The sequence below is a fragment of the Harmonia axyridis genome, chromosome X, assembly GCF_914767665.1.
Source record: "Harmonia axyridis chromosome X, icHarAxyr1.1, whole genome shotgun sequence".
In the NCBI taxonomy this organism is placed as follows: domain Eukaryota; kingdom Metazoa; phylum Arthropoda; class Insecta; order Coleoptera; family Coccinellidae; genus Harmonia; species Harmonia axyridis.
Genome location: NC_059508.1, coordinates 8,666,967 through 8,691,608, shown reverse-complemented (window position 1 = coordinate 8,691,608; position 24,642 = coordinate 8,666,967). Strand labels below are relative to the sequence as shown.

General features: G+C 33.8%; 2 protein-coding genes across 2 annotated transcripts; one reads left to right on the top strand and one right to left on the bottom strand.

Moving 5' to 3' along the window:
* The first annotated feature begins 3,232 nt into the window (after positions 1-3,232).
* On the top strand, positions 3,233-10,487 carry LOC123686420 (proclotting enzyme). Its single transcript, XM_045626531.1, has 7 exons — positions 3,233-3,443; positions 5,998-6,284; positions 6,390-6,940; positions 8,419-8,554; positions 8,608-8,746; positions 9,633-9,778; positions 10,171-10,487. Exons 1-7 carry the CDS (start codon positions 3,347-3,349, stop codon positions 10,324-10,326), a joined length of 1,512 nt encoding a protein of 503 aa, XP_045482487.1. The 5' UTR covers positions 3,233-3,346; the 3' UTR covers positions 10,327-10,487.
* A 2,889-nt stretch (positions 10,488-13,376) lies between these two features.
* On the bottom strand, positions 13,377-23,043 carry LOC123686419 (heart- and neural crest derivatives-expressed protein 2-like). The gene is made up of 5 exons (XM_045626530.1): positions 22,767-23,043; positions 20,330-20,494; positions 20,078-20,253; positions 19,707-19,880; positions 13,377-14,500 (listed from the first exon to the last, which is right to left on the bottom strand). Exons 1-5 carry the CDS (start codon positions 22,876-22,878, stop codon positions 14,414-14,416), a joined length of 714 nt encoding a protein of 237 aa, XP_045482486.1. The 5' UTR covers positions 22,879-23,043; the 3' UTR covers positions 13,377-14,413.
* Between the last annotated feature and the right edge of the window lie 1,599 nt (positions 23,044-24,642).

Sequence of the window (24,642 nt, the reverse complement as noted above, 5' to 3'; positions counted from 1 at the left end):
TGAAAAGAAATTTTGATTATAATATGCGGAAAAAAGTTGTTATGTATTTGAAAAGACATCCAAGGATCACATATACAGTAGAAGACATTTCACAAAATTACAAAAGGAATGTGATATCCATAAGTGTCATCTATGTGTATTATTTATCTACAGACTGAAGGACTCAGGTCAATGACTAATTGCCAACTCAATGAGGGGTAGTTATTATTGATTCATCTATTTCAATTCCATTCAATAAATCTTCTAGTAGATGGATTTTTTCTGAAGTTTCATATGCTCAACTTTCTTCTGCAAGAATTGAGCACTATTATATTTTATTTTGACGTCTTGTGATTCTATTCACTTAGTATTTTTTTAGTAGTTGTTCTACATTCTATAATTGAACATTGAAATTATTATTAATAATATTAATTGGATGTAGTGTCTTTGAGAATTTTACCTAGATAATTATTTATATCTTTATTTAAGTATATTTTATAATAAACTATTTTAAACTGTGTGAAGGCTAACCACAATATCTGAAGGAATCGAAAGTGTTTTCTAAATTTATTTTGGGACATATTTCATTAAAATCACAGTCATATTGTTGTTTAGAGGCCAAATCTTCTATCATTGAATAGCCGTTTACTGGTAGCTATTTAATTTATTTTATTGAATTCAATCATATTATTGGGTTTTTATTTGCATCAGATAGAGATAAAAACATTTTTCATATATTCAATATTGTATACATTATTCAAGGAACAATTAATGAACATAAGAATATAAATATATTCTCGATTCATGACTAACATAAATTAATTACTGTTGAAACGGTGATCTGTCAGACAGGATAACTTTATTGATAAACTTTTTTTCGAGACCATTTGTATTGTCTACCTTCAAACCACAAAATGATCTTCAATCTATTTACATCTGAGTGTTTATTCAACTCCTGAAAGAATGATTAGATGGAAAGATAGACTGAACTTGAATTCTCGGAAGATTGACTTGTTGAATATTTATGTGAAACTAGATCTGGTTTTTCATGCACTTATATCGATACCAAAAGTTCATTAACCAGTCCAAGATGAATGTTTTTATCGAAGTAATTAATTGGTTTCGTTTTAGTATTTCCGAAAATACATTTCTGTAATCAAGATATTCATCCTCCGAAATCAATAAATATTTCGACAACATTTTCAATTTATCTTGAAAAAACGTATATATTTTTTTGGATAATCAAAATTACATAATTACATTTAAACGAATCTATCGAGCAATTGGTAACATTTGTGCAAAGTTTTTATCATTCAATTCAGAAAGAAAGGGTACCTAATTCGATAACTAAATAACTATTATAGAATTAGGAATACGCAATAGTACAGGGTGAGTCAATAGTGCTCGATCGGTCGAAATAAAAATTTGCATTTAGATGTGAAATGAGAAAAACAATGTAAAGCTTATTAGCTTCGTGTTGGTAACGTGGTCAGAACCATAGAAGCACTCTTCATTCATACGCCTTTGGATACCAATTGAGTGTGCCAACTCTGTGGCGCTTGAATTAACGAGCGCTTAAAAGCTTCGGACTCCACGTTCCTCATTTGATGTGTTTTCTATAAACTGAAAAAGCTGATTATTGATTTGGAAAGAGAAAAATATCTGCCAGAGTCATATCAGGTAAATACATAGACTTATTATCCTAGGTTTTGATACGTCTATGGGTTAATATGGTGGTTTTTGTTTAATTTTTTGCCTGCAATTCGCCCCCTTGAAGTATAATCCAAAATTTCTCACAAATCAGTCCTTTCTTGATGAATTACCTATGTAATATCCTCCGCTTTTCGACATACTAAATTCCATTTGAAATGTTGAATTCAAGAAAGACATATTTCCAATATTGTCATCTATTATTCAAATCTCAAGAAAACCTCTTAAGGTGAACTGTTAAAATGGAGAAGTGTAAGCGAAATGATGCACAAATTTTGAGTGAGTATAAGTTACAATTGATCGAACTCAGCGACAGATTCAATTTAAACAATAGCAGCTTTTCAGTACTCGTTCCCTGAACACAACATTTCGTCACGATGTCTATAATTTTCGAATTTCGAGCTGGGAATGGTTTTAAACGATAAGGTTCATCTCACTTTTGACTAATTCGTGGTGAAATTAAAGTATGTTCGTCCATCTGCCCGTTTTTCCGTAAACACGATCTAACTGTGTTGAATCCGGAGACCTTGATGGCCATGTACATGTGAAAGCTGTGTGCAAAATGGGTGCCGCGCGAGATCACGATCGATCAAAATCAACAACGTGGTTATGATTCTGAGCAGTGTTTGAAGCTATTTAAGTGCAATAAACCTGAATTTTTGCGTCGATATGTGACAATGGATGAAACATGGCTCCATCATTTCACTCCGGAGTCCAATCGACAGTCAGCTTAGTGGACTACACACGATGAACCGAATACAAAGCGAGGAAAAACACAACAGTCAGCTGGCAAGATTATGACATCAGTATTCTGGTATGCGCAAGGTATAATATTAATTGATTACCTCCAAAAGGGCCAGACCATCAACAGCGATTATTATATAGCGTTATTGGATCGTTTAAAGGATGAAATCGTTAAAAAACGGACCCATTTGAAGAAAAAATAGGTGCTGTTTCATCCAGGCAATGCGCCGTGTCACTAATCAATGAAAACGATGGCAAAATTGCATGAATTGGGCTTCGAATTGCTTCTGTATCCACTGTATTGGCCAGATCTGGCCCCCAGCGACTTTTTCCTGTTCTCAGACCTCAAAAGAATGCTCGCTGGAAAGAAATTTAGCGCCAATGAAGAAGTATTCGCCGAAACTGAAGCATATTTGAAGCGAAAGACAAATCGTACTACAAAAATGGTATCGAGAAGTTGAAAGATCGCTATAATCGCAGTATAAAGGCACCTATGTTGAATAATAAAATCGAATATTGCAGAAAAATGTGTTTTATTATGGTAGACCGGGAACTTTTCAATCGGCCTGTTACATGATTTTTTTTCACGTGGAAAATATGCGTTATCGTTTACTTCTGTGTACAATCTTCAATCAGCAAGAACCAGTTTGGGAAAAATCAACTTTAAATTATTTCGAATGCCCAATGGTAGATAAAATCAGTTGTTCCGTTACTGAATCGGTTCTGGCAAAATGAGATCACCTACACATCGTTTCAAGAAGCAGTGTGTCCTCCAATTCTTTCCGATAGACAAGTTGATCCTTCGCAAATTGGCTTCGGAGAGCTTTGAGGAGGGGATAAAGCTTGGTATTATAGCAGCAACTTTGTAAAATTCAAACATTGTACTCTCGTCGTTTGGTTTTTCTATTTCGTTATGGGCTTCGCAAAACCATGTTATTTTTGTGTGGTATTGGTGTTTTTTCTAAACGGCTTTAATGCCGATCAATTTGATGACAGTGTTGTCATTGAAGGTAAGAATATTTTTTAAATTTCAATGTTGAAGTTCAAAATACCACCGCACATTGTATTAACTTTCAAAGACAGAAATACCTGTGTCTTATGCGAACAACCGTTAGAAAATCAAATAACACTTCTGGTGAACAGCTGAGATCACTAAACAAATCGAAAATAACATTGCTTCAAGATTTGAATATCTAATTATTGATTTTAAATTTCGCATGTTTAATTAATTGACTGATCAACAGCGGTATGATGTTCAAGACAAGTCAGTTGGTTCTCTTAATAAAGACGAGTTTTGATTGAAAAGATTTTTTTTTCAGTTTTAAGGTAAATATCCAAATTGCCAACTTATATAAAAAATAGATTTTTAAGCTGTGTAACTCTTTGATTCATTTATTTTTCTCTGGAAATCGCAAAAATTATTAACGTTATACTTTCCTCCTCCTTGTTATTATAATTAATTGTTAAATGTGAGTTTGATTATAGTTGAAGTCATGGCTTTGTCTTTATATGTATGTACAGTTTTCATCTTGTATCCATCACCTTCTTCTCTATTAATTTATAATTGTTTTTTCCTAATTTTTTTCTGAAACCTCTAAAAAGCTGAGAGTTTATCCTGATGAAAATTTGCTCCAAATACGTCAAAACTTTATTAATACTAAATATGTATTCATTATTTTTTTCTAAAATCGCAAATGATCTAAATAGGGATTTCGCCAAGCCATTTATACCAGAAGACACTGAGATTTGAAACAAGAGGTACGTCCACTTGCTAGTTGAATGTATTCCCACCTTTACAAAATCATGGAACCTATTCAATTTCTGATCATTACTAATCATTACTGATGGCACTTGTCTTGCGTCTTGCAATCAGTAGCACCTATACCAAGGTTGAAAAGGACATTCACCTTTACCAGGGCCGGTTTATTTAAATTTTTTTGAAATTTATCAAAAACTATATTTTGCTCATTTGCAAATAGCAATGTCTCAATTTTTTTGGAAGGAAGATTATTCAATAACCTTCTGCTTTTGGTCTTCAAACAGAAAACTTGAAAGGTTTCTCGTTATTAGTTATACCAAAAAAGGGCAAATTCACTTTATTGTTATTACCATTTTATTAAATACTGATTTATTTTTAAATGTAGATTGATTTTTCACTTTCATTCAATTTCAAGCTTAGTTTAATCAACCTCTAGAAATCTAGAAAACCCGTTCAGTTGTTTCGAAGTTTACTGTGTATTTGGTAAGAATTTAAAATAATGTTACCTATGTATATTGAATGTATGATATCTACTGCTTTATTTACTATAGATCTAAATATGAAGCTTATAAGGACAAGGAGTTCGCACTGAAATACATATTGATTTCATTAATATCTCACCATCAAACTTTTTAAATTTCAAATTTTTTTATTGTGGACCTCTTAATTTTTATTTATTGATTTTCACCTCCAAACTTTATGGACTTTTGATCTGAAAAGACCTAATTTTTGTATTATATTAAAAATTTGTTTAATATTTGCTCATTTTTTTTCAATCTTTTCTCTTAGCTTCAGTCTTAGAATCCAATCCCTGTATTTTCAAGGAATCGAAATGGATCAAAATATTCATGAATTGCAAAAAATTTATTTATATCTTTTGTGAAAAAAAAATTCACTCGAATATTTTCGAACGAACACTTTGTATTAATTGCACCAAAATATTTTGAATCCATATTACCCCGGTCTGGTCCTCAAGACTCATCTACTGACCACTCAATAAAAAGAATGGAAGACCTTGATTCAATCATTCGGTCAATGACTGTTATGTTTTGCATATGGAATGTGATCCTCGTAGGTAAACTATGGTTAAAAAATTCTTTCTTCTACAATTTTGAATGACAAAGTCTATAATAACCACCAGGTATCAATTTAACAATCCATCATTGATGCATTATTTATTGCATATTGATCTTGATATGTATACCTAATTGAAATAATATATGATTCTGAAATTATGAATAACTTACCTTTAATCGATTTATGTGATATGAATATTAAAGAATCCGAATCGAAATGATGACAACCTATATGTTTTTTGATGAACAAAGAGAAAAGTACATCTTCCATCAGAAATTACCACAAAGTGATCTTTTTGTCAGGGACATCATTATTTGTAGGAGAAGTTGTTCCAGTAGTATTTTGCAACTGATGTATCTTAAGAAATGTAAAGAGTTGTTATCTTAGTAAAACCTCTTAAATTCCGTTGATGCGGTAGAAATATTTTTCACATACGTCTCATCGTTATATTGTTGTTTTTTCTAAAGAAAAACTGTGGTTGACGAAGTCCAATTGGTATGAACGAGATCTGTAAGGATTAGAAGACGTATTCGAGTTCCTGGAATGCATTAATCAATTAAGGTTGTTTCAAATCTAGGGTTGGGTCTACACCAGCACATTCACTAAGATCCTGTTTTCGAATTAATACCCAAACTTGACGTTTCGTGATATTTTTGTTGCATGTTAATTTATTGACTTGTCTCGGTTTTTTATATAGAAATAATTACAGATGCGATATACCATTTCAGCCAAGCCCTCGAGAGCAGCAAAAAGAGCGGCAAAACAGTTTTTAGTACCTGGACCTGGTTTTCAAAATAATCCATCCTTTGTTTCTTCTATTAACGGAGATTGGGACAGGCTTCAACAACAAATCGCAACCACTGGCGCATGTTTCACCAGCAAAGGATCCTTGGGGAGGTGTACATCCTTCAGGCAATGTTATCCTTACTTCAAACTTCCCGAGTTGAACAACTGGGACACCTGGATACTTGGGATGTACGACACATGCAGTTATTACACCCTTCAAGGACGTCAAGTTAGTCTGAACCTATTCATTGAGTTCAAGTAGCATTGAGAACATTAAATGAGTTCAAGATCAACCGGTGTGGTGTTTTACGAATAAAATCGTGTTTTATTGCAGATGTTCGGTGTTTGCTGTACCAACCCGGTAACGTCTGAGGAAATGCCAACTTCTACCTTCCCATCGCCTACACAACCAACAAATCCACCGCCAGGGGAGAATATCAAGTATCCTCTTCAACAGGTGGAGATATCTTATTGGCCTCCCACTCATGCTCCATTACCTACCCATGGACCTAACAACACTATACCTCCTTTACCTACACATGCTCCATCAACTCAGTATACAACACTTCCAACCCTTTCAACATCTTTTCGACCCACGTGGACTACCAAGCCTTGGACTGTGAAGCCGAGTCAAAAACCCAAACCTCCAGTGGTTAGACCAACTCCTAGTCCAACGAATCCACCTTCTATTGGAGGTCCAATATCCCAAGCAGAATGTGGGGCGAAGAATGGTTACCAAGATCAAGAGAGGATTGTTGGAGGTCACAACGCTGATATCAATGAGTGGCCTTGGATAGCAGCCCTCTTCAATGGAGGAAGGCAATTTTGTGGGGGTTCTTTGATCGATGACATCCACATCTTGTCTGCAGCACATTGCGTGGCCCAGTGAGTGCGTTTTGCATTTACTGAATTCGTATTAGATTTTCGAAGAATTTTAGTGGACATGTTGTTTTAACTAGGGCAGTCCGAGTTTCCAAAAATCTAAGGGGTACAACTTTGCGTCCGCGGTTTTTTTTCCGAAATTCGAGGCTTTATTGTAAAAAACTGGTTATAAGTATTGTTTATCGTTGGCCACTACTTTCTCCCATCTTTCGGGCAGCGTACTAATCCCGCGTTGAAAAAACTGGTTATCTTTTGAAGCGATCCACGAATCGATCCAATTTTTTACTTCTCAATAAGACCGGAAGTGCTGGTCAGCCAGGCCGTGTGACATTGATCGAAACAAGTGATAGTTCGAGGGAGTAACGTCTGGAGAATACGGCGGGTGGGGTAGTTCAATGTTTCCAAGAATGTCTTGACAACATGGGATCGAGCATTGTCAAGCTGTGAAATCTTTTTATCATGTACCTCGTTGTATTGCGGCCGTTTTCTTTCAATGCTCTGCTCAAACGCATTAATTGCGTTCGATAACGATCGTCCGTGATTATTTCAGTCGGTTTCAACAACTCATAATACACTACGCTGAGCTGGTCCTACCAAATACTGAGCACCAAATACCTGGACGTGAAAGCATTGCTGGGATATCTCCATGATTTTCTACGCTTGGAATTATCGTAATGAACCAATTTTTCGTCTCCAATCACAATGCGATGCAGAAATCCCTCCCGTCTTTGCCTTGCTGTTCACAAGCAAACAAACGTCGTTCAACATCTCTCGACTTCAACTCGTACGGCACCCAATTTCCTTGTTTCTGAATCATTTTCATGACTTTCAGGCGTTTTGAAATGGCTTCATGCATCACTCCCAATGATCCTGCCAATTCTTGTTGTGTTTGACACGAGTCTTGATCAAGTAATGCCTTCAAGTCTGCATCTTCGAAATTCATCTCCCTTCCACCGCCATGCTGATCTTCGACGTCAAAATCACCGTTTTTGAAGCGTTGAAATCACTTTCGGCACGTTCTTTCACTAATATAGCGGCCTCGCCATAGGTATTTTAGAGCATTCTATGAGTCTCAGCTGCAGAATTCCTCATATTAAAGCAGAAAATTAAAACCTCCCACAAATAACGAGAATTTGGCTCGTAAGCTGACATGTTTAATCGAGAATAACATTATGATTCAGACACAAATCGACTAATATTTCGATAGCGTTATGTTTACGAATACCTGAGCTTATTGTATGACATATGCGATCTATTTATTTCGACTACCACTTACCGCTACAACCATCTATGGCAAAACGGCGGAAGCAAAGTTGTACAGCTAATACATCCTCATGTAGCTAACATTATGATTCAGAATTTTTCATCCCTCAAATGATCAGAATGCTTTCTGTTCCATTGGTTTACTCTCCAGTAATATTCATTTGTCAACAACGTTAACCAATGGTTATTGAACGGTTTAATTTGTTTTCTTGTTTCAGTATGAGCTCTTGGGACGTAGCTAGGCTTACTGTTCGTCTTGGAGATCACAACATCAAGACAAATGTCGAGGTGAAGCATATTGAGAGGAAAGTTAAGAGAGTAGTTAGACACAGAGGATTTGATGGAAGGACTTTGGTAAGTTCGTTTGTGAATTTCTTAGATTTTTTCATTAAATATTCGTCTTGCAGTATAACGATATCGCCATATTGACACTTGACAGTCCGGTGACTTTCACACATCAAATTAGGCCAATTTGTCTACCAACTTCTGGAAGTGATTATGCTGGGACTACAGCTACTGTGATCGGATGGGGTAGTTTGAGGGAAAGTAAGTAAGAATTTTGAGTTATTTCAAATTTAATGGACGGAAATAATCTTGTTTTCAAAAGTAGTCTAATTGCATAGGGAAATTAAAGTATATTTACCTCTGTCAACTCGAGAGCGTTCCCTTGCTAGTCTGTTGAAAAGCTGCTTCTCGCACCCAAAAATTTAAGGAATTGTCTTCTATTGGCGTTGTAGCACGTGGTCAACTAACTTCTTCTGAGTCACACTTTGGCTAACATTGAGGGAATGGGCCACTTGCTCTTTTGTTTGACCAGCCTGAAGTATGCCGAGAGCTCTGTTGGCATTTTCCTAGGTTAAAACTTGTCTCAGCCTAATGAAAAATTCTTGTATTATGAACGTACCTTCACCTCTGTATAATCGATCTATTTAGCGGAACGAAGCATACTAGTATAATCAATAGAAATCTTTAATTGAATCGCCTTTATATTGACAAATTGACGTAAGGAACTTCCTTCCTTACAGAAGTCCCCTAAAGGCATAATTTTTTTCTTGTCAATTCGATTTGATTAATCAGGTTTTTGAATTCATACAGTCGGTGATATACACACATCGTCAAAAGTCTTATAGAAAGAAGAGGTGGTGATACGGACTATTGAATTTGGATAAAGTTGTGGAATAACTATTATAAATCAAAAATAAATGAACGATAAATTTAGATTTTTTCTTATGTTTTATTTTTTGTCTTATCCTGCATACAGCAAAGCGTAACAAAAAATAATTCTATCAAATATATTGCACTTGAAATGGAGGAATATATTCATCTCATTTCCAGAACATAGATTGTTTATTTCTTGAGAAACCTAGAGGGGCCAAGACTTTTGACGATATGTGTATTTCATAGATCAATTCTAAACAACATTTTTTTCAAGGTGGACCTCAACCTTCTGTCCTTCAAGAAGTCAATATTCCCATTTGGAGGAATAATGATTGTAGACTGAAATATGGTCACGCAGCACCAGGGGGTATTGTAGATCACATGTTGTGTGCAGGACAAGCAGCGAAAGATTCGTGTAGTGTAAGTAAATAAAAAAATAATCCGATATATTATAAGGTCTACATAAAACAGTCCAGCTGAATTTTTCTTTAACTATGGCTATCCCTTGAAAACGCCGAAACAGGTGAAAATCTCATGAATGCAAATTATTTTTAATCATCTCTAGGGGGTGTCATCCCCCTCAAAAACTCAAATGACAATAGGGATCATATTGAAAGGGTGGGTCCTTGAAGGGGTTACTACCCCTCTTAAGGTACACCCAAGAATTAGTAAGCACAAGATGTCCCCCTCAAAATAAAAATTAACCAGTCTTATACTTACGGAAATATAATCGGCTGGGCTGTTTAATTATAGACCACCCTGTATGCAAAGATGGTATTGATCAAATAATTCGTCATTTTTGTGTTTTTTAGGGAGACAGTGGTGGTCCACTGATGGTAAATACAGGACATAAATGGACCCAAGTTGGAATTGTCTCATGGGGTATAGGATGTGGGAAAGGTCAATATCCTGGGGTCTATACAAGAGTAGAAAAGTTCCTACCATGGATAAATAAAAACTTGAAATGATGGCTTTTGCTCCACACCAACCGTACTTACGAAATGAAGAAAAAAACGAATAATACCGATGCGAATGAAAAAATTGCCATATTTTCCAACTTAAAGGATAAAAACATGATTTTTCGTCAGGTGTATTTATTAAAAGACAATTAAATTATTGAAAGCGAAAACTGAACTTTTATAATATCCATTACTCACAATGAACGATAATGTTTCCCCTCAAATTTATATGAGAAACCCAAACGATTTTATCCTGATAAAAAATAATCCACTTCATAGTAATTTGTCCCAACAAGATCTGTGTGATGTTTATAAGTCTGTTGACATTTTATTGAGTGGAAACCTCTTACGATTCAAATAAACAATTCTATACGATCCTAATAGTTTTTGTCTGAATGATAGATGTATGGGAAAGAATACAGGGCTTCCATTCAGATCTAATGCATCCCTAGATCATCTGATGATGCTATCCTAATTTATCGATGTTTTAATGTGCTTCGACACCAACTGGAAGGAATTCCTTAAAGAGTTCCTGCAATTTTGTTGTGATTCTTTCAGTTCTGAGATATTTTGATTTATATCATAATATTAGTCCAATTGAGAACTCCCCGGTCTGATGCACAGATGGCGGTGCTAGTATCAAAACCATATGATTTTCAGTTAATACCAACCTTCAAATAATACGTCTCAAAATTTGACAGCAGTCCGACCATTAGTTTGTTAGGTATTGCGTTTTGAGTGTAGCTACTTTTGTTATTTGAAAAAGATAGGAAAAAAAATTCGTGTGCTGATAAAATATTGCTTTTTGAAGGGGAAAATACAGTTGAAGCAAAATCTTGCCTTGATGAAGAGTTTCCGGGGTCTGCACCAGGAAAATCAACCATCATTGATTGGTATGCTAAGTTTAAACGTGGTGAAATGAGCACTGAAGACAGCAAACGCAGTTGAAGCCCAAAAGAGGCCGAAACCGACGAAAAAATCATAAAAGTTCACAAAATAATTTTGAATGGCCGTAAATTGAACTTGATCGAGATATCAGACATTGTGAAGATATCATCTGAACGTGTACATCTTATCATTCACGAATATTTGTACATGTGAAAGCTGTGCGTAAAATGGGTGCCGCGCGAGCTCACAATTGATCAAAAGCAACAACGTGTTAATGATTCTGAGCAGTGTTTGAAGCTGTTTACGTCCGATAAATCTGAATTTTTGCGTCGATATATGACAATGGATGGAACATGGCTCCATCATTTCACTCCGGAGACCGCTGAGTGAACTGCACACGATGAACCGAATCCAAAGCGAGAAATATTAACAACGGGTTAATCATTCTGAGCAGTGTTTGAAGCTGTTTAAGTGCAATAAACCTGAATTTTTGCGTCGATATGTGACAATGGATGAAACATGGCACCATCATTACACTTCGGAGTCGAATCGACAGTCAGCTGAGTGGACTGCATACGATGAACCGAATCCAAAGCGAGTAAAAACACAACAGTCAGCTGACAAGGTTATGGCATCAGTATTCTGGGATGCGCAAGGTATAATATTCATTGATTACCTCCAAAAGGGCCAGACCATCAACAGCGATTATTATATAGCGTTATTGGATCGTTTAAAGGATGAAATCGTTAAAAAACGGCGCCATTTGAAGAAAAAAAAGGTGCTGTTTCATCAAGACAATGCGCAGTGTAACGAATCAATGAAAACAATGGCAAAATTGTATGAATTGGAGTTCGAATTGCTTCTGCATCTACCGTATTCGCCAGATCTGGCCCTAGAGATTTTTTCTTCTTCTCAGACCTCAAAAGAATGCTCGCTTGAAAGGAATTAAGCGCCAATGAAGAAGTAATCGCCGAAACTGAGGCCTATTTTGAAGCGAAATGCAAATCGTACTACAAAAATGCTATCGAAAAGTTATTCATTTTTGGTATAAGGTATTCATTTTAGGTATAGGGTTTGCTTAAGTAACCCCCACTATATTTGTACGTAGAATCGACTGAAATAATAAAAAATATAGGTTCTAATTTGAAAATCTTGAGTTTTGATGAATTTCAGTTGTCCAAGTTCGTGATCTTCTTATGAACACCCTGTAAATTTGTGGTCCAAACCGCGAACAGTCTTATAATACTTCGTATTTGCAGAATCCAAAAAGAATCGAAAAAAACCTTTTCTAACGAAAAATTAAAAAGAAATGTGAGTCCTCTTCACCATTTTTTTCATAAAAAACCCATTAACTCATGAACTGTTGAGTTTTTACCCAAGGTATGTCTTATTGCGGAAATTATCATCAAATGAGCTATCTAATAATGTAATAATATACTGGGTGTTTCATTTGAAATAAGGAAGTAGTATAGTATGTTTCCGGTAAAACCGGAAGTTGTAGAGATCTGAAAATTTTTCAGGAAGAAAGATCATTGTCTCAACCCCAATATGCAAATTTCCAGCTCAAAATTATTTGATTAGTTTTCCATAAACGTCTAATAGGCCATCCAGGTCAATCACCTTGTATAGCCGTACCAAATAAGGTTATATCAATTCGTGACGACATTTGTATTTTTGGAATTCAAATGGTAAGGTTCAACTTACTTATGACAGTTTCTTGATCTTATTTAATTTTGTACGTCCATCTGATCCGTACACACTATAACTCTCGAAAGAATATCCTAGAAAATTGAAATTTTTATAGTAGATTTGGATTTTGAATGCTGGGGCTGATTTCGTTTATCGGAAAAATTCTGCCAGAGTTTCCTCAAATATGGTCGTTCGAAGTTTTGTTTTTGTTGATAATTCAAAACTACAGGTCTTCAGAACTAGAGACAATTCAAGAAGAATATACAAAAAATCTATATTTTAGTGACAACATATTCAACTGCGCTGAGATTCTGCATGTAGATTTAAAATAACACTCTCAAGCTTTATAGAAATTTCATATTGATCAACACGTGTCGAGAACAAGGTTGAAATTTGGTTTATATCAATAACTTCATATCGATTCGAATGAAATGGATATTTGGAGATACTTGAAGGAATTAGGTATAAGAATGAAACAGTAATTAACTACTTAATCATTATATTCTTTAATATACAATAAACAATTACATACTAAATTTTTCTCTTATTTCTTCAAGGTTATTCGATCTTTCCTTTTGAGATTTAATACCGAAAATAAAGAAATAAAAACATAAATAGTACACTATCAATAAAGTTGAATTCTATTTATATCTCACTATAATCATAATATATAAAATTCTTAAATGGTAGGTAAATGTATACAAAAGAGCCATGTGGTTTTACTGAAATAGATTATATACAGTCTGCGGAAGTTTCTAAGAATGTAACATCTTTGAAGGATCTCATTTCCATGTTGTAAAATTATTTAAAACCAATTCGGTAGTTCATAAATATTGCAAAAACAAACAAAGAACTTTTTCGGACGAATTTGTTGACAAACAACACACATAAATGGTTATATACTGCAAAACGTACAAAACACTGTTCATATTTATAGATGAGCAACAGTGATTGATAAAACATATCTCATTTTCTTTGGTAGGAAATGGTAACTTTTATTATAATGACTAGCTTCTGAACGAAAATATGTTTTTTAGAAATAAGATTCACTGTTCCCATGAATGAAAATAAAGCAATGGATTTTTGGTTGACGTTGAGTGAATTTATTCGAAACCTGACATATGCCGTTTGTCATTCTGAAAAGGCTTGAAAAATATGATTTTGGAAAGTTCTAAATTGTTTTCAAGTTCAACATATTATGAAATAAACCTAAGACTTTATAATGTCGCTTGCAAATGAGTAGATCTAGGAATCTAGTTGTTCATTATTGACGATGAAAAATTGAATATTGCGTTAACATCAAAAAACCTTCAGACAGGAGTCTACTACTCTTTCAGTGTGACATACGGCATATCTTCATAAGATATTACTTAAAATTCGTTATCTAGATGTTGCCAAGTTACAGATTGAAACAACACGAAACATGAATAAAAGTTGTAATCTGAGAGGTTTCTCTTCTGATACATAAACATGAAATCCATCATTCTTCATAAGTATCAAAGCTAGTTGCCGAAGATTATTAAATGGTCTGCTCTTGCTTCAGTTCAAGAGCCCACACGTGTTGAGGCCAACCTGTACGTCCCTTTGCTTTCCTCTGGTTGTCTTCCTGTTTACAATGTGGAATAAAATGAGTAAACATATCTTCCGAAACATATTAATAAGTTGAGTTATTTGAAAAGCACCTTAAACGGAGATCATTCGACTTTTTGCAGATGCCCGCATCCTTTTCATCACATATCTACTGAATGGATGAATTTTTTTTATTTCTTGCCAGGCATGCTTAGCTTATGTGCACGTAAGTTTGCATTTTGGAATATACACAACACAAAAATCGAAGAAAAGACACTGCGAAATTTACACTCCTTTTACCGCAATATGAAAAAAATTCATTGAAAACTACCAGTATAAAATGTATAGTGTAAATAAATTGACAGGATACGATCCTGGAGTTTATCGTTACTAAATAAAAAAAAAATTATAGAAAAATGAATCATTCTACCATGGGAAAATTTTGTATTCAGTACATATAATCCTATCAATGTTTTTTTTTTTAATTTTAATCCTTTCGTCTGGCGTTCAGAGATTTTCTTGGAAGCTATGTTGCTTTATCGCGACGATCTATGAATTTTGGTAAATAAAAAAGGTAAATAATTGATGAGAGAAATGAGAGAAGTAGTGAAGTAGGGAGCTTTTGGGCCCTTGTTAAAATTCATTTTCACCTATTTTGTCAACAGAATTCAACATGATTAGATACAATTAATCTTGCATAAAAATCTATAATGATACAATTTTCTTGAGAAAATGAAAGAGCATATAAAATTAATAAATGCATGCTTGGAAGGTCAGTTTTTTCCCTGTTCGATGAATGGCAATATACACGGTCAGTCAATAATGCTCGATGGATCAGTTACTCTTGGAAATTTTAGGCTAGGAAAATTATTCAAATTTTGAGGAATCGACAGTACTCATCGCATAAGCTAGTGAGTAGTCTCCATTTTTTGTTGAGACATGTTGTGCCTGAAGTGTTGTTTTATACGGGGGCTGATAGTGAACATTCAACGCACACAAGGCGATAAGATTTCTCAACTCTACTTATAATATCAACTATAGATAAGCCAAATCAAGGAATCATCATTCATTAAAAAAAATGAAATATAGAACACGTGAAAAAACAGAAATATATTCTGAATTCTTTAAAGGAGTTCGAAATGACTTGCATATTTCCATTCATTTAATCTGCTCAGATGCCTGCCAAAATTTGTTTAAATTTCAATATAATTAAAATGAGGTGCAGTTCAATTGGAGACATCTAAACAGATCATATGAGCAACAAATATTGATGAGACTTTTTCATTTTACAAAATGAAAGTTTCCAAATAAGTATTTCGATAATTTCTTTGATTTGGCTTATATATTATTGATATTATTAGTATGTATTGAGTACGGTTGAGAAATGTTATCCCTTTGAAACTATACGCGTGGAAAGTTTACTATCAGTCCCCGTATAAAACATAAAATGCGAAGCATTTTGAGAACTACATACTCATTTTAGGCACAACTTGTCCCAATAAAAAACTAGGGTATTCGACAGGCAAAAAAAAATCAGGGCATACCATTTGGATAAATGGACATTTTTGAAAAGTAATTTTCTTCAAATTGCAGTGTCTTTCGGACCACCTGTATAGTGATCCGTAAATTTGCAGAAGACTCGACAACTTTTCGGGAAACCAATTGTAAAAATCGATGATCTTCAGTTTAAACCTACGTCAAAAGTACCATAGATAAATGATGACAAGTGACAAGTATTTCGAAGACAGAATTTTATGGAGATTATCAGTATGATATAAAAATTGTGCATTCTCATTCGAAGGCTGGTCCAGCCTGTAAAATCAAATATAATTTGAGCTTATGCGCTGAGTACTGTCGATTCCGTCAAAATTTCAATCATTCTCCTAGCCCAAAATTTCCAAGAGTTATCGATCGATCGAGCACTATTGACTCACTCTGTATCTCAGCATCAAACCTTGGAAGAAGAATATTTTGCATTCCAATTAGCCTATTTTGGATTAAATCCATCTTTCCATTGAAATTTGCAATTTTTTTTCGTGTCTTTTTTGTTATGATCTCAAAACCCCATCAAGTTGGTACATTATTGTGTATCTTGCATCTTGGGGTTTCTTCAAGCCCCAATGCAAATAATCAAAAAAATTCGAAACAAATCAGATATTTTGTGGTCCAGAAAATTATCAGAAACAAAAACTCGATTATTTTTCCAGTGCGAAAGCAATATAGCTGACTCATTTTATAGACGAAGTACACCTACAAATAGATCTGAAATATCGCTATTTTACTAAAAAAAAAATAATTTCCAATGATACGAATCTCTGTGTGAACCATGAATTTGATGATACTGAATTCAATGTTTTTCAGCGTAAAAACTTTCGTTTGTATCATTATTGTATATTGTAACAAAAATAAAAACACCAAATTCACCTCCTGAAAATCTCAAAACACAAAGCTGTGTAAATATATTTTCCAATGAATTAATTGCTCTAGGTTGGTAACTGGAAATAATGAACGTTTGAAATAATTAACTTGAGTGATTTATACACTTTCTTCCAGTTAGACGTAATAACACCCCTCTTAGCCTTTGTCTATCCCTTTTGATAGAGATACATTAGTGGTGCATCACCACAGGGTTATTATCTGCTCGAAATAAGTTGATAGAAGGGGATTGATTCGATTAACACCCCCCCTACTCATCCTAAATAAAGCATAATTTGATTTGCGCTACTTGATTTATTAGACAGAGAACATATGATGAAGTGTTTACTATAAACAGAGATGAAATAAAAGTCCTCTTTTATCAAATTGGATGCACAAACAACGATAGGAGGTTCCCTGAAATCTTGAAAAATCTCACTAGAAAATATTCCACTTGTATTTGTTTCAGTTCAAATACATCAAGTTATATTGAGAATTGATACACGAAATAAAGAGTCCTTCGCAGTTTTCGAATCAACTAAATTATTAGGTATTTTCAAAATTCCACAACCATGAAATCATCGAGGTAAGTATTTGGCAAATTGAGAAGTCCCCGGTCTGATACACAGATAGCGGTGCTAATAATAAATCCATATGATTTTGAGTTAGTACCAACCTTCAAACGATACGTGTCAAAATTTGACAGCAGTCCTACCATTAGTTTGTGAGATATTGCGTTGTGAGTGTAGCTACTTTTGTTATTTGAAAAAAGATGAAAAAAAAATTCGTGTGCTGATAAAATATTGCTTTTTGAAAGGAAAAATACAGTTGAAGCAAAATATTGGCTTGATGAAGAGTTTCCGGGGTCTGCACCAGGAAAATCAACCATCATTGATTGGTATGCTAAGTTTAAACGTGACGAAATGAGCACCGAAGACGGCGAACGCAGTGGACGCCCAAAAGAGGCTGTCACCGACGAAAAAATCAAAAAAGTTCACAAAATAATTTTGAATGACCGTAAAGTGAAGTTGATCGAGATAGCAGACATTGTGAAGATATCATCTGAACGTGTACATCACATCATTTATGAATATTTGTTCATGAGAAAGCTGTGTGCAAAATGGGTGCCGCGCGAGCTCACAATCGATCAAAAGCATTTACGTGTTAATGATTATGAGCAGTGTTTGAAGCTGTTTTAGTGCAATAAACCTGAATTTTTGCATCGATATGCGACAATGGATGAATCATGGCTCCATCATTTCACTCCGGAGTACAATCGGCAGTCAGCTGAGCACACGATGAACCGAATCCAAAGCGAGGAAAAACAACAATCAGCTGGCAAGTTCATGGCATCGGTATTCTGGGATGCTCAAGGTATAATATTCATTGATTGCCTCCAAAAGCGCCAGACCATCAACGGCGATTTTTATATAGCGTTATTGGATCGTTAAAAGGATGAAATCGTTAAAAATCGGCCCCATTTGAAGAATCAAAAAAGTACTGTTTCATCAAGAAAATGCACTGTGTCACAAACCAATGAAAACAATGGAAAAATTGCATGAATTGGGCTTCGAATTGCTTCTGCATTCACCGTATTCACCAGATTTGGCCCACAGCGACTTTTTCCTGTTCTCAGACCTCAAAAGAATGCTCGCTGGAAAGAAATTTAGCGCCAATGAAGAAGTAATCATCGAAACTGAGTCCTATTTTGAAACGAAAGAAAATCGTACTAAAAAAATGGTATCGAAAAGTTGGAAGATTGCTATAATCGTTGTAAGGCAACTATGTTGAATAATAAAATCGAATTTTGACAAAAAAATGTATTTTACTATGGAAGACCGGGGACTTTTCAATCGGCCTGTTATTCGCGTTGAAAATATCATACTACAGTTTTAGAGATTTTTTTATCGAAATCTTTGATTTTTAAGCCTTCTGAATTTATGGATCAACTATTTTAGATCTTTGACAGGTAGCAAGTGATTTCTGTACTGAATTGAGTTCGAAGATTCGTAGAAATGCTCTCTCATTTATTTTTATATTATGCCTTACCCAAAATGTCAACAATGAGAAAATCAGCAGGTTCACAACGGGAATAATGTTTTCCACAATATTATTGAAATTATCGATTCTTTACTTGGCAAATGAATCTTATCAAGTAAAGTGCACCAAATTACTCAACTGAGATGTCTGATAATACTCCAGAAATAACAAATATCCTTCTCAAGTCAAGAAAAATCTAATAAGAATGCACAAACTAAGAATTTTTCACTTAGAACTAACGAAATTATTTCAACGAAATCAAGTTTCCAACTCATTTTTTTTTTTGCAGCTAAAACTTATCAAAATTTACAATTGTATCTGTTCTACACATTGACGTTTCTGAATAATTTTTCCAAAGCGACAATCTTCGAGAATATGTAACTTTACAGGGTGAGTCTGTGACTTGTACATATATTTCAACTGAAGATTCCCGAGGTAAAAAGAAACACTTTTTTCCTTTAACATTTTTTCCAATTAGGCTCAGTTGAAAAGATACAGGCTGTTGAAAATCCATGAAAAAAGGTAATTTTTAGTTACCCTTACCTCGCAAATGGAATTGAATCGAAGGAAATGATTTTCGAAATATAGTTTTTTACTGATTTGATTAATCTTTTTCGAACATAAAATTCCATCAAAGTCCGGTGTACTCCAGAATGCCCGCTATACTTGGTGAGAAAAAAAATTGAATCGGAAAAAATAGTAAAAGTAAAATTGAAATATATTTACAAGTCAAAGACTCACCCAGTATAGAATTGTAAATTGAAAAATTTTAAATGAAAACTACTCACCGTCGTTTCTATGGAAGAGTGTGGCTCCATTTCTTCAACAGATTGAACAGGCTGGTTCGTAGTTTTTTTCGTTAAATTCGTCAGCTCTGCCTTGAATCCTATTGTTGGATCATCAGATTCGAGAGCCTTTGTCAAGTAACTTATGTAGGATGTTGCTAATCTTAATGTTTTGATCTGAAATTGAAAGATAATTTGGATTTAAGAATAAGCCGGATCTATTTTGTGAATTCAGAAGACAACAGAAGAACACAAGAACAATATTCCTAAGTGAAAAGCTTAACATAAATTTCTTGAAAGGGCATGCTACTAAAAAAATGAAGAGCTAGCTTTATTGATTGGATAATGATTCTATTCTGTTCGATTTTTCTTACCTTCGATAATTTTGTATCTGCTGGAACATTAGGTATACAGTCTCTCAGATCAGCATAAGCATTATTGATTGATTGCGTTCTTCTTCTTTCTTTCTTGTTTGCTGTTGTTCTCCTTTTGACCACACGTACATAAGGTACATTTGTTGGTATATCAGACATTGCAAAATGGGAATAGCCTGTAACAAAAAGGTTTATAGGAACTGACGGATGAAAATGCCTAACTAAATAAATATATTTGACCGAATAACTAACCATTTCTGTATGTTATTACATGGTGTTCAACTGGAGAATATCCCATTGGCTTGTATGTTTGATAAGATCCACAAATACTATTCTGTACATAAGAATTTGGCGAAGGAGTCTCTGATCTAGGACTGCTTGACCATAAATTCGATTCATCAGTTCCAATGCTACCATCTGAAAGAAAAATTTTGTCAGTTCAATGAGAACCGCCAGAGCCTACTACTTTTTTATCTCGTTTGTAGCAAACTTCAAAAGATGCGGGTCAACATTTTGAAATCGAGATATCGCTACATTTGTTGTTTTTTCAAAATGGATGAAAACGGATGAAAGTGTTATTCAGACTCTACTCTATCGACAACAATGGTTCAAAAAGGTTCATGCTGACTTAAAAGTCGGCCTTACTGAAGGAGAGATTTCGAAATTGAAGACGAATCTGATATTGAAACGTTCGAGGAGCATGGAGTAGTCAAATTTTTAAGAGAATAATTATTTATAATACAAGTGCAGAAGGCATTAATATTCTTCTACGAGTTCAAAATTCAAAAACGAGCCTTGAAGTGGCGAGTTTTGGAATGAACGAGTGGTAGAATGAGCCTTCTGTACGAGTATTATACATTATTTTCTCTAATTCATTGCATTTTCATTGAAATCAATGAAATATTTCCATAAATATATTTTAGTGATTTTTGCATTGAAAAATGTTGGTTGGCAGAACTGATTTCTTTAAGGCAAATTGATAAATTGACAGATAAAGCCGTGGCGGAAAGTTCGGAGTACCAACATAGAATAATAAAATATAACCATGAAAACTGTGCGTTTCTGATATATTCTCGCACGATTTTGTTCTACAAGAGTTGGAAGAATGAACGGAATAACCACAGAATTAGAGAAAATGTGTTTTTATTAGTTTGGCTCGGGACTTTTTGAGTGAAGTTTCAATTCAATGAAAACTTCCTAGTTGGTGATATGAAATGAAAATAAATGTTGAATACGTTATGACAATACCATTTAGGTATTATTTTTTGCAACGATTTTGTTTAAGAAACAAAAAGCATATAAAACTTGCTTTGAACATTCGATTTTCCCCATTGGATTTATGCATCAAATTTTTATATATCGACTAACAAATCAGATCATAAAAACTACATTATTTTTTCTACTAATTTATTCGCCGTGAAGTTGCTTGAAAATCAGTTTTTCTTTTGATTCTTTCGTTAAAGTTTAGCAATATATTATATCATGAAAAATGTCAACTTAATGAATCAATGAACTTCAAATTACACCAGATTATTTGCGATCAAAAGTATGTGTTTAACTTGATTTTTATGCGCTAATGAATCGATGAATTGCGAAAAAAGTTATGATAAAATTTTATACAAAGATGAGTTGTATAGAAATTGACTTTAAAAACAAGTAGGTATCAACAAACTGAAAAGGTTCAACCTACGATCAGAGTTATATTCTCTGCGTAGTTTGTGAGAAACGGCATCATTTTGGTTTCCAAACACAAAAAAGTGAAATTGTTTATTTTCCTAAGCGTATTATCCAATCCTTCTGATATGCATTTGTCACACAAATGTTTGAGCGACAATTTAATAGAAGATGTTGACAGATGAGACATCCTCAATGTTATTATTAGAATATGTAGTTCTTTCGAAAAATTTCACATCATACCTACACTTGTTTTCTCAAAAAAGAAAATATTAGAGCACTTTTTTGCAAACTCTTTTTTTATCATATAATTCTTATAGTTATACACCTTGAGGAGGTGGTGAAACTACTTTGGTTTATATAAGCATGATTATTGATTCCTTGAGTAGAAAAACAAAGAGGATCAAACTATTTCCTTGAAGAACACCCAAATTGCCATTTCTGGTTAATTTATCATGTATTGTATGTATTTTTGATCCAATGCGTTTTGAAATGAAGTGAGATCAGAAAAATTTTCCCCAACTATTCTGAAACTTTTCATAAGAAATAGTACAGTACAGTTCATTTCCCATTGAGAATACAATTTGTATAGGAACGGTCATTAAAAAAGTTGCCAAGATCGAAGGCGGTTTGAAATAAAGTAGGGTCAGAAAATTTTTCTCGAAATATTTCGAAGCTTTTCATAAGAAATCGATCAAGTTCAAACCAAAAGGATTCACACGAAGCTCTTTAATTTTGCAATAATATAATATCGGTTTAAGGCTTTTTATTTAGGTATTTCTTCAGGATTATTACAATTCAATAGATCGAATTTCAAAAGCTAGCAAAACTGTTTTGAATTCTATAGTAGATAATTTCAAAGTTTCGAATCATCATCGCATGTTACTGCCAAAAATCTCATGTCACAATTTTGATTGTGACCCAATTTGGCGAAAGAATTTTGATAGGAAATGATAAATTATCCCACATGGATACAAAGTTATCAAAAATAGGGTAGTTATTGTTTAAAGCTTACCAGACATGAAATGTCCATAGTTATTCCCATTGTAGTAGTGATACACATCATGTTGGTCACTTGTATTCGTATAGGCCATTTGAAGTTCACTTTCGAAAATTTCCTGTGTCATAACACTAGCGTCAATCAACTTTTCACTGATACCTTTAGGCTAAACTGTGAATGTCGAAAAGTCAACTGCGGGATAAAAACAAGAGGCGGAGTCCCGGAAGATCAGCTTCCCAATGGGAATCTGGACTGGGAGCAAGAGGGAGTTGCTGAAAGGATCTCAGCCTCTCTGAAATTCGATAACCTATTATTGTAAGCAGACTGAAAATTTGCCGAATGATTTTCCACAAATACCAGAGAATTCCGATTATCTACCAACACTGTTTCCAGTTATTTGGATGATAAAAATCGATTACTCTGAATTCACAAGAATTGGTTGATTCGATTAGGATTCATGGTAAAATGTTATTGTTATAGTATATGTATATTGTTATTTCTGGAAATGTTATCCGAAGAAGAGATATAACTACCAGAACAGAAATAATTTATTCTTCTAATCATCTGTTTTCGCACTATTCATTCAATTGTTGGGAGATATTTCTTAGGTAACAGTTATCATTTTCAAACATATTTATCATAAGTTTGTATTTTTGAGCAGATAGCACACATTGATACAAAAGTGTTTTTCAATAAAGTTTTTCACTATATCTTTGAAATAATCGACAAATCAAAATTTTGTTTTTATTCATTTCCTCATCGATAACACAAGAAAAACTAAATGTTATTCAAAATGTAAGAAATCTGTAAGAGCTACTATATAGCAAAACAATTATTTTTTACACAATAAAATAGTAGAAATTACAATAACTTGTTATTCGATAGCAAAAAGGGTTTTCAAATAAAGTAACTAGGTAAGTATTCTCCATGGGTATATTCTGGGGCCATCAATTTTCATTGTAATCCTTGGAGTTACGTTAAGAATATGCCCATGAAGAATAATCCTTATATTTCTTATGTAATAAATACCTTATTCCAGAGAAATTTCTTTGAGTGGAGTATTTTCAAAATACACAGTATTATCTGTTATGATTTTTTTTCTCTATCCCAAAACACAAGAATTCAATCTCCTCCAGCAGAAGATCAATAAGTTTAAAAATATTGAAATATTTCAGGTTTCATTCTCCGAATATCTTTATTTCATTGTCCACCTAAAACATAAAATAATGAGCTTTGTTATTATGCTCACTATAAAATCTCAACATCAGAAGAAAAATAGCTTCAACTCTTGACCAGAAATACTGTATACTCTATCAAGGGCGTAATAAAAAAAAATTTTTTGACAACATTGTTTACTCATATCTGTAATGTGAGAAAAACAGGTTTGATATCGAAGTTTGAACCAAAAAAAAATATATTTTTATTACAAATTCGATTGTTCTGATCTTATACTGGGTGTTCTTGAATTTGGAGTTACGAAGGAAAATGAGAGATTACTTGTATAATTTCAAAATGAAATGGTTTTCGAGATACAGGGTGTTTCTTGTAGTCCTACTTTTCTGTGGTGCTCAACCAGTTTATCGAATCCTTATTAATCTTCGCAGCAGAGTTAGTAAATGAGTACCAAAACTTATAATTCATTCATTTATTATAGCTTCTCAACTGGATATTTATAATAATTTGGATTTTCTTGAGAATTAGTATAGACAGTTGTTTGAATTTTTTTTTCTAAATCGATTGCAGATACGACAAAACTAAAACAAACTAAAGTCCAGTACTTTTTAAATTTTTCTAAACTACCAGTGGTTCATAAGAGATTAATTATGAAGGAAAGAAGCGGGCACCCTTCCAGAAAAAATTCACCCTGTAGATAAGAATTCAAAATTAGGAT